The sequence below is a fragment of the Abramis brama genome, assembly GCF_963993115.1.
Source record: "Abramis brama genome assembly, chromosome: 24".
Classification (NCBI taxonomy): Eukaryota; Metazoa; Chordata; class Actinopteri; order Cypriniformes; family Leuciscidae; genus Abramis; species Abramis brama.
In genome coordinates, this window is record NC_139986.1 from 19,028,169 (window position 1) to 19,037,917 (window position 9,749).

At 38.3% G+C, this 9,749-nt stretch overlaps 2 protein-coding genes across 3 annotated transcripts; one reads left to right on the forward strand and one right to left on the reverse strand.

The window, feature by feature from the left end:
* The first annotated feature begins 922 nt into the window (after window positions 1–922).
* Window positions 923–7,100, forward strand: chodl (chondrolectin). Of its 2 annotated transcripts, none has more exons than XM_084103477.1 (7): window positions 923–1,162; window positions 2,706–3,051; window positions 3,145–3,302; window positions 3,404–3,454; window positions 3,540–3,626; window positions 4,401–4,497; window positions 5,956–7,100. In XM_084103477.1, exons 1-7 carry the CDS (start codon window positions 1,087–1,089, stop codon window positions 6,038–6,040), a joined length of 900 nt encoding a protein of 299 aa, XP_083959603.1. In that variant the 5' UTR covers window positions 923–1,086; the 3' UTR covers window positions 6,041–7,100. The 2 variants fall into 2 exon arrangements, with proteins under 2 accessions (XP_083959603.1, XP_083959604.1); XM_084103478.1 differs by having other exon boundaries at window positions 1,030–1,162; window positions 2,654–3,051.
* Window positions 7,101–8,399: 1,299 nt separating this feature from the next.
* On the reverse strand, window positions 8,400–9,623 carry lyz (lysozyme). The gene is made up of 4 exons (XM_084103221.1): window positions 9,420–9,623; window positions 9,110–9,265; window positions 8,804–8,879; window positions 8,400–8,628 (listed from the first exon to the last, which is right to left on the reverse strand). The coding sequence occupies exons 1-4, from the start codon at window positions 9,553–9,555 to the stop codon at window positions 8,565–8,567; spliced, it is 432 nt and encodes a 143-aa protein (XP_083959347.1). The 5' UTR covers window positions 9,556–9,623; the 3' UTR covers window positions 8,400–8,564.
* Between the last annotated feature and the right edge of the window lie 126 nt (window positions 9,624–9,749).

Consider the following 9,749-nt stretch of genomic DNA (forward strand, 5'->3'; position numbering starts at 1 on the left):
TACATCTGTTTATATATTTACATGATTTTGCTGTCAGTCCTCATTGACTTTGTTTTGATTCTAAAAGGGTAATTCTATTAATTTATAGTACGCTACTTAAAATGTAAATGATTGAATACTTGATTCTGACTGGTCAATTGCAGCACTCAGTGGCCAATTTTTTTGTTAAATTTTTAGGCTTTTGCAGCCTTTTTCTTCTCGCATAATAAAACAATTTCAAATCAATATTTTATGTCTTTTATTTATTAATTTGGTAAATAGCAGTGCAATAAGCAGGATAATGGGCCATCAGATGGTCATTATTGCAAAATAAACCCCAACAGGGTGATCAAGACTTGACCATATAGTGGAAGGATTTCAGTTTAATTGGCCTTGTTAAACGTATAAACAGAAATAATTTTAAAATTGCACTTGTTAAAAATGGTTAAAAGGTTGCCCACCTATAGCAGGGGTAATAACTGAAACTGACACAAATCCATCTGTTTATAATGCAACATGATTGCATTTCAGCCTTCTGACAAATCTGCCTGTATATCATCAATGTTATACATCACATATATAATAATTGGGCTGAGTCTTATTGGTTCTTTAAATTGAATGCATATTATTCAAGAGTGTTTTCACCTCAACCATTGACCCAATGCTGCCTAAATCATTTTTATACACTAAACCTGTTTGTGACCTTCCCCATCGTCCACCATATAACTGGAGAACGCCTGAGAGGTGTTTTGCTTATAAAGGAAGTGATGAACATCTGCGCCCTGTTCGATTACCTCTGGTGCAGCCCAGCCAGCCACGCGCGAGGGAGACATCATTGAAGTGGAGCAGAAGCCCACTCTCAAGTGGAGGCGCGAGTCTCTCTCTCTCTCTCTCTCTCTCTCTCTCTCTCTCTCTCTCTCTCTCTCTCTCTCTCTCTCTCTCTAGAATTCAGAGGCGCTCTGCAAAGTGTCAGCTCTGCTCAGTGGAAATCATGTCTTTGAACACTATGAAGAAGAGACTCTGCCAATAAACGTTCAAAAAGGCGCCTGACTGGAACAAGTCTGTGTGAAGTTCACTCCATCATCTACTCCAGTGAAAGACGCGAGGATGCGCGCGGAACTCGGTATCGTTTGTGCTTTGACTTTCCTGGTCTCGTGCACCCATGGCGCGCGAGTTGTGAGCGGTAAGTTTCATTTTTGTGTATTATTAAAGCTATTTTTATTCATCTAATTCATTTCCAGAATTTCAGTCAGTGAGGACAATTGTATCAAAATATTGAGGGGTTTTTTTTGTGGTAAAATGATGCTCAAAGGATTTGCTGTCGCAATTATTTAAGTTTAAAGGGATAGTTCAGCCAAAAAAGAAAATATTGTCATCATTTAATCATCCTCATGTTGTTCCAAAACTGTATGACTTTCTTTGTTTGGCAGAAAGGAGAAGTTAGGCAGAATGACATCCTCAGTCACCATTCATTTTCACTGTATGGAAAAATGATGCAAAGAAAGTGAATGGTGACTGAACTGAACATCTTCTTTTGAATTCTACAAAATTAATAAGGCATACAGGTTTGGAACAATATGATATTATGATGATAGTAGATGATAAGATTTTCATTTTGGATGAGCTGTCCCTTTAGAGCCATTGTCACACCAGTAGTCTGAATTAAAAATATTGCTTTCAGGAATACTGATAAAATCTATAAAAAAAATATTCATGTGTTTAATTGCTCAAACTGATTTCCGGTGTGGCAGTCATAAAGAACTGTTAGATGTGGAATGAACTCTAGAGGCTGTCATAAAATTCAAAATGCCATAATTTTTAATCTGTATTTAAGTGTTCATTATTATTCACCTCTACTTGTTTTTCTTTTTTAAATAAACAAAGCATCTCTCAAAAACATTATTATTGTATTATAAAATCTAACAGATCAGCTCATATTATTCTCTTGCCCAAAAATTATTTGTCCTGAAGATTATTCTTGAAGTTTGTCTCTGACTTTTTTGAAAACCATTCTCTCTTGATGAAGAGATGGAATGAAAATATTAGATGAAAATGAAAATGAAAGAGATGGGTAGAGACAGACAAATGAACAGAAAAAACAAAACAACAGGTTTGTCATGTGTGAACTAAAAGGATGCACCAAGGGAAATTGAAATCGGTTGTGCAGTTCTTTGTGATGAGAACAGGGTTTAACAAAGGTAACTAGAAAGCGGCAGTTTTTGAGAACGGAACTACAAGAACATTCCATGCTGGAAGGAGGAAAACGGCCACACAGAGACAGGAATTGAGGAAGAAAGCTATAGGAAGCTGGTTGAGAAAATGCTGAGTCTAGTTTCCCCCCAGTTAAACCCAGCCCTATTACTGCTCAAACTGATGATATTGCAGATCTGGACCAAGCAATTATTTAAAGTACCTCCTGGGCAGGGAGCTAATGTTATTATTAGACTTTTAACAGTCTGTGTATTAATCACAGTTCTCTTCATTGGGCCCATCAGTGTATCTTAAGTGTTTTCTATAATGCAATATGCTTTGTTTATGATTTCTTTCAAATAATAATTCCATGCATTTTCTTTCTATCTATCCATCTATCCATATCCATCTATCCATCCATCCATCCATCCATCCATCCATCCATCCATCCATCCATCCATCCATCCATCCATCATCTGGAAAGTCATGCAGAACAAGAAACCTCTAAGAATGCAGCATGAATTTTGTGTTTTCAGGTCAGACAGTGTGTCAAGGCAGTTCTGAGCACCCTTGTTATAAGATCGCTTACTTCAGGGACGTGACGAGTCGCGTTGCCTTCTGGGAGGCTCTGCATGCGTGCGAAATGGACGGCGGTTCGTTGCTGAGCATTGAGAACACGGCAGAGCAGAAGCACATCGAACACCTCCTGCGGGAACTCAGCATCTCCACTTCCACTAGTGCAGTCACCGGGTCGGGCATCACAGACGGAGACTTCTGGATCGGCCTGACTCGCCTGGAGGGCGAGAACGCACAGGAGCCTGGCAGCTTCGCCTCATGCCCCAACCTATACAGGTGGACTGATGGAAGTGTCTCACAGTTCAGGTAAGATGTGACTGATTTGGGGCCTGTTCAAAGCAGAGTTATGGAACAGGGTTATGGATCAAAAACAGTCAAACATTAGGACTTGTGTTCTAGAAACTGGTATGCTGATGAACCATCCTGTGGAGGAGAAGCTTGTGTGGTCATGTATCACCAGCCTACTGCTCTCGCCGGGCCTGGCGGGCCGTATCTCTACCAGTGGAACGATGACCGGTGCAATATGAAGCACAATTTCATCTGCAAGTATGAACCAGGTACTAGGTGATTTGCACTGTGAACTTTTTGAGATGACTGTCAAAAGTTACCTGATTAACCTGAACTCACTGCTTTACAATGTTTATGTTGTTCTGAGCAGAAAGCTACCTGGTAAAAGAGCAGAGTGACAGGCCTGGAGGGCGTGATGTTGGTAAGCAGCCAGGTGTCAAATCCATCATCATTTGACATAAAGATTTAAAGATGTGTTGACACTAATCTGTAAATGTGCCCTCCAGATCTTTCAACAGAAGAACAAGAGGAGAGGAGAACTCCTCCCGTCGACCAGGACGAGAGCCCTCAACTTATAATGCCAGGGCCCTCAAGTAACATTAGATTTGAAATTCTGAAAAGAATATTTTGTGTTCAGTCCAAGTTAAGCTTATTCAACAGCATTTGTGGTCTAGTGTTGATTACCACAAAGAATTTCCACTTGTCCTTTCTTTAAAAAAACTAGGAACTTACAATGAAAGTGAATGGGGCCGATTTCAATTTCTCAAGTTTCAATAGAAGACTTAAAACTGCAAGCATTTAGCATGATTTGGTCCCACTTTAACTTAAGTGGCTTTAACTACTATGTACTATGAAATTAATAATTTGATAATTTAGACTTATTGTGTACACATATGTTTTTACATTGTACTTATATTTAAAAAATACCTGCATGTAATTACAGCTGTAATTAATTTTTGTAATTACACTGTTGACCTTCCCTTACACCTTAACCCACCCTTAAACCTACCCATACCACCTCACCTGTCCCTAACCTTACCCATATCACACCTCAATAGCAGCAAAAGTGTTTTACAATACAACATGAACACAATAAGTACAGCATCACCAAATCAGCATTATTTTTAAAGCATCATGTGACACAGAAGACTGGAGTAGTGATGCTGAAAATTCAGCTTTGCCATCACAGGAATAAATTACATTTAAAAAAATCTTGCCGAACCCAAACATTTGATTGATTGATAAATAATGTTTTTATGTGCTGTTCATTGAGTTTCACTTGTACTGAACGCAGAATATTCCTTCAGCTCAAAATAAATGCCTGAATGTGAATAGAAATCAAAGTGTTTTTTTCTTTTCTTTCCCAGGTATGCTGCTAATCTACGTGATTATCCCTACCATCCCTCTTCTCTTGCTGATCCTGGTGGCTTCAGGGACGTGCTGTTTCCAGATGTTGAGCAAGAGGTGAGCCATTAAGATCAAATCACTGTAAACGCTGTCAGACTAATGCTAATGCGCTGTCCTATTATGCACAGTATCATCCAAATACTGCGACACATCAGGAAGTCAGTGTCTCACCGGCATCTTTATACATTAACAGCCTTAGCGTCTTGATTAATCAAGGTTTTCTGCTCACTAGCCAAAATCTGACACAAATCCTCTTTCTTTCACTAACCCAGAGTTTTTACTGTGATTAATTAGATTCTTCTGTTTATAACTGTGCCCGGCAAAACAGCTTAGCCCATACTAATCATCATCAACATACTCATTATAGCATGGATTTGGCATATTTGAAGGGGGAGGGGGTTTCCTGCCGCATTACATCACACTGCGTTGGAGACAGAGTCCAACTTGACTTTTATTCCCATCAATATCCAGATCGGCAGGGAACGGGTCTACAGAACTGCTGAAGCAAGCCATTCCCGTCCTCCTCTCCCGGCCCTCAACACAAACACAGTTCATCTCCCTTTAACCCTCGGCCCGTGCTTGGCAAGGCATTATATAGTGGCTTATTTGTGTAATTTATTATGTTTATACGCTGACGCTCCCACAAATTGATGTCTTTTTAACATATTTCCAATCACTTGGGCAGACGGGGATCCTCAGACAATACGTTTAAATCACTGGCAATGACTGAGTGCGCTTTATTCAGTAAAAGGCTTCCTGGAGCGAGTTCAAAGCTTTTGGATAAATGTCTTAACTCCTTAGCAGATGATGCTTCTATGTTTTACGATGTTTGCCACTTGTTCTCGTGATTAAAAACCATCTTGGAGCATAAAACCAGGAGGAGTCACTTAACGGCTGCTTTGCTTCGGTCTGCTAATCGCGAATACCTTTAAATGTCTTCTATGCATTGTGCTATAAAACTTTTCCAGTAAAACTCAGCAACAAATTATGAAAATTACAAAACCAAAGGGGAGATTTAAGTGGGGAAATTGAACTTTTACAATGGACACAAAAGCAATACATATTTACTTCTGTGCCCATATCAACAGATTACAGTATAACAGAATACATTAACAGATAAAACTATAACTGAAAGTTCTCTCATTATTTACTTACCCTCATATCATTCCAAAACTGCATGCATTTCTTCAGTGCAACACAAAAGATATTTTGAAGAATTGCATGTATGGACAATATTGAATTTGATTGCATAGACATAACAAAAAACGATATGTGTTCCACAGAAGAAAACCATACAGGTTTGGAAAGACATGAGGGAATATTCATACATGATGAGTAAATGAATATACATTTTTGGGTGAATACTTTTATATGGAAATTTTTTGCAAATAATTTTCTGGAAGTGTACTCACATATTTTAAAGAAAAGTGACACTGACAGATACACAAACCTGTTATACAGTATATAAATACTGTATAATTGTGTATATAATTATATATATATATTTTTTAACAGTAAACCACGGACCAAAACAAGCATTAACCAATCAACTCTCTGGATCTCCAAGACGCCAAAGACAGACAGTGGCATGGAGGTTTAAAGATCCATCTCCACGATTCAAGCAGCTTCCTGGTTCTGTCAAATGGTGGTCAGCAACACGCTTGTCCGGTTGTTAGTTTAGTGTGTGATTTAATAAAACAAGCTCAAATGTGCAGCACCGGAAGAGCAGTTACACACGTTTCGCATTTATGTACAAATGTTGTGCTTAGAGCTGCTCCTCAGCCTCTCACAACCACGCAGTTTCCTGTTCACTCCCATGACCTTCTTCTCCATTTCATGTTTCATGTCAGATAGTCTGACCTGAGGGTACTGAGGGCTGCATAGGGAGGGTGAATGCTAATTGGCACCAAACACAGTGAGCAATTAAATTACTGTAATTAAAGCAAGTACAAGTGGGAACCACATAAAAAGAGGAATTAAGAGTTCCTTCTACAGCGAATGTCACACAAACTGAAGCTAGCGACACATTAAAGAACTGAATCACTTAAAGAGCATAAAAAGCCTGCTTCAAACGGGTTCTGAAGAATTGGAGTACTTTGTGTCGCATTCAAGAAATAAGAGGCCTATTTAATCTCAAACATTACTCATGCAGTGTGATGCATTGCCTATGACGCCATAATATCATGTATAATTACCTGCATACAACTGATAATTTGATAATTTAAAACATACATGATCATTACTTCAATTACTGGAACGACTGGCTTAAATAGTGACTGTTTTGCTCTGCAGCTTATAGGACATTGTTATCAAAAAACAGATGAATTAATCAGAAATGTACATATTTTTTTGTATGATGCTATTACAAAGCTGCTTTAAGCTGGCACTTGTATATGCAGTATTTTGCATGAGAATATTTTATCATCACCTTTTACAACACTGCATATAGAAAATATCTACGCTAAAAAGTATTAAACTGGTTTGCATCATTGTGAAATATTGTATCAGATATCGAAGTTAGTCAGTTAGACGTCTGGTTGTACAGGAAGTGTGGGTAATATTGTGTGTTTGGATTTAAACTGTGCTGTTAATACTTTTTATATTTTTGAGACAGGAATTGGACGTGTACTACAAACGGATTAAAAATATTTCATCGTGAAGATGTTTTAGTATGTTTTTATGTCTCTAAAATGATGGCATTTGTTTGTAGTACCACTTTTTGAGTTACTTGACGTCCGAGTTACACGAAATCTGTATTATGTTTTGTGATTCATCACAGATTAAAAAGCTGTATGTAGGTTCTTATCGATAAACAACTTTTAATGTGATTAGCAGATATTAAATATGAAAAGGAATCGCATTCAAAGAATTCACGTCCTTATCTCTGCTCCTCAAACACTCAAGAAAAAGGTTCCTTAGATACATGGATCAAAGCTGAATATACAGATTACTACTGGCAATTGCACCATTTGTATTTGTTTAAGAGAAACACAGTTATGGCCATGAATTTAAATAGACACGGAGATCAGAAAGCTTTCAGGGGGTCCAGCTGGCAGGCAGAGTTAGAGCCAGACATAAGACAAATGAACTGGACCTCATTAACACCGAAAAGATGTGGTACTTTGTATGCGATTTACCCTGGTCTGCAATTAGTGACAGCATAGACTTTAAAGCACACTGCTAATTACGGAGCCAATTAAACTAATCAGTCCTATGCTTCGACAGGAGAACTCACGTCACACACTCAGGATCTGGTAATTACAGATATGACTGTAATCACTAGTCTGGAGGCACAGGGTAGAATTAAAGAAACAAACCCTTTCCCATCTGGAGAGGGGGGTGATTTTAGCCTATTAGAGATACAAAACACAAGCATCTCATTCTCCACCCGACCAAGATCCAAAACAGCTCTTCACATCGTTCTATTAGAACTGGAATACGCTTCATTTATGATGGAAATGGGGAGGTTCTTGTAAAACATACTCTTATTTACAGCTTCGAAAAACAATTTTTTTTACAGTGCATCCTGCAAGCTCCAAATCAAATCTAAATGTCAAAGACATTACTATTACTAACCAGTAATGCCAAATACTAATCAATGGGGTTTGGCAATGATAATCAGTGTATGCAATTGCACTCAGGTGGGGTTTTACATATTTGTGATGATGGATGGATTTCATTGATTGTATGGATGGATCATATAGTTCATATAGTTTTATTTAATTCAGCTGAAATTGGATGTGAGAGACGTAATCAGCATAGACATTTGCTAGACATAGACATGTTTAATATTCAGAGTACTGGTCAATCAATATGGGTTTTCAGTGACAGATTATTCCATTTTTAATAAAAGCAATTTAAATAAAAGCCCACCACTACTATCTAGTAATATCAAACAAACCATCTGTCATAATTTTCTGCTGCATCAGCTTAAGCCAAAAGTGAGACGCAAGCACAACTTTACAATTTGGGAAGATGCTTTAATATACATCTCAAGATCAAGGATACAAATATTACTGATGACAATGCCTTTAAAATCACATCAACCAAGAGTTTAAACTGCATTAGCACATAATCATTGTAGGTTGTTAAAGATCCCACAGGCAATCAAGGCCTTATTAGTGCTATTCGCAACCTCTCACCCAGCGTGTCATCTTACGGCCATTACAGTAACTATCCCAGGTGTCCCTGCAAACACAAAGATCAACATAAACATGTCAAAAACGCACATGCACGACAGATCAATACACTTAGATATGATGCAATATTAGGCAGAGCTTGAGGACAAATCTCTAAAGGAACAAGCAATGTGACAAATAAGCTCTGTCATTTGTGCCCAAGGATGTTTGTAATGAATACTTGCCATGCTTTCAGTCCTCCAGCTTTCACAATGACCTTTGCACATGCAACTGAAGCTTTCAGGTCGTCCATAAGCAAATCTAGCAGATGGGAAACATTTATATACAAAATGTTATGATAAAGTTTTAAAACATAGACACATTGAGGTCAAAAAGTTTTGTCAAAATGAATTCAAGGTAATACATTTAAAGCTGCTAAGTTTGGAAATTACCTCTGAGTAAGCGGTGCTTTATGCATCACTACACTATTGATAAAGGACAATCAATATGTTTTTGGTCATATGGAATCCATTTAAAGAAAATAAAAGTACCTGAACAGGGCACATTGCACAAGTTCTGTCCACCCGGAGTGCCATCATCACACCATTTGAAACTGTTTATCTGGAAGATTCCATAGTCTTTCCCGGTATCAGCCGTACGCACTCTGTGGGTCTTAAACCTGCTTTCCCAGTAGGCCGTGCACACATCTATTGAAATTAAGTGAAAGGTTCAAACCAAAGTAATACAATATATTATAGAAGGTTTTTCAATAGCTGGATCTACAAAAACAATACAATCTACAATCAGATATGCCAAACATTGCAGGTTAGTGATAATGCAAATAAGAAACAAAGTACTCACAATTGCCAACAGAGAATCCCTCAAAGCCATCAAGTCCCTCTGCCTTGAAGATACTGACAACGTCACAACGCCCCAGTCTTTTGCTCTCACAAGAGGACAGCCACATCAGACACAAGACCGCAATAGACACCCTCATATCTGCACTGCTGCTCACAAATTCACTGTCAATATCTGCTATCTGAAGAGGAGTTCAGATGGAGGGTGGAAGCTGTTGAGTGGGACTATTTATAAGTGAAATGAGAGGTTTGTGTCGCAACCAATTTTCACAAGTGCATGCAGTTTGCAGTTGCTCCAGTTCTGCAGCTGAGGCAATAACTGACTTTAGGATGG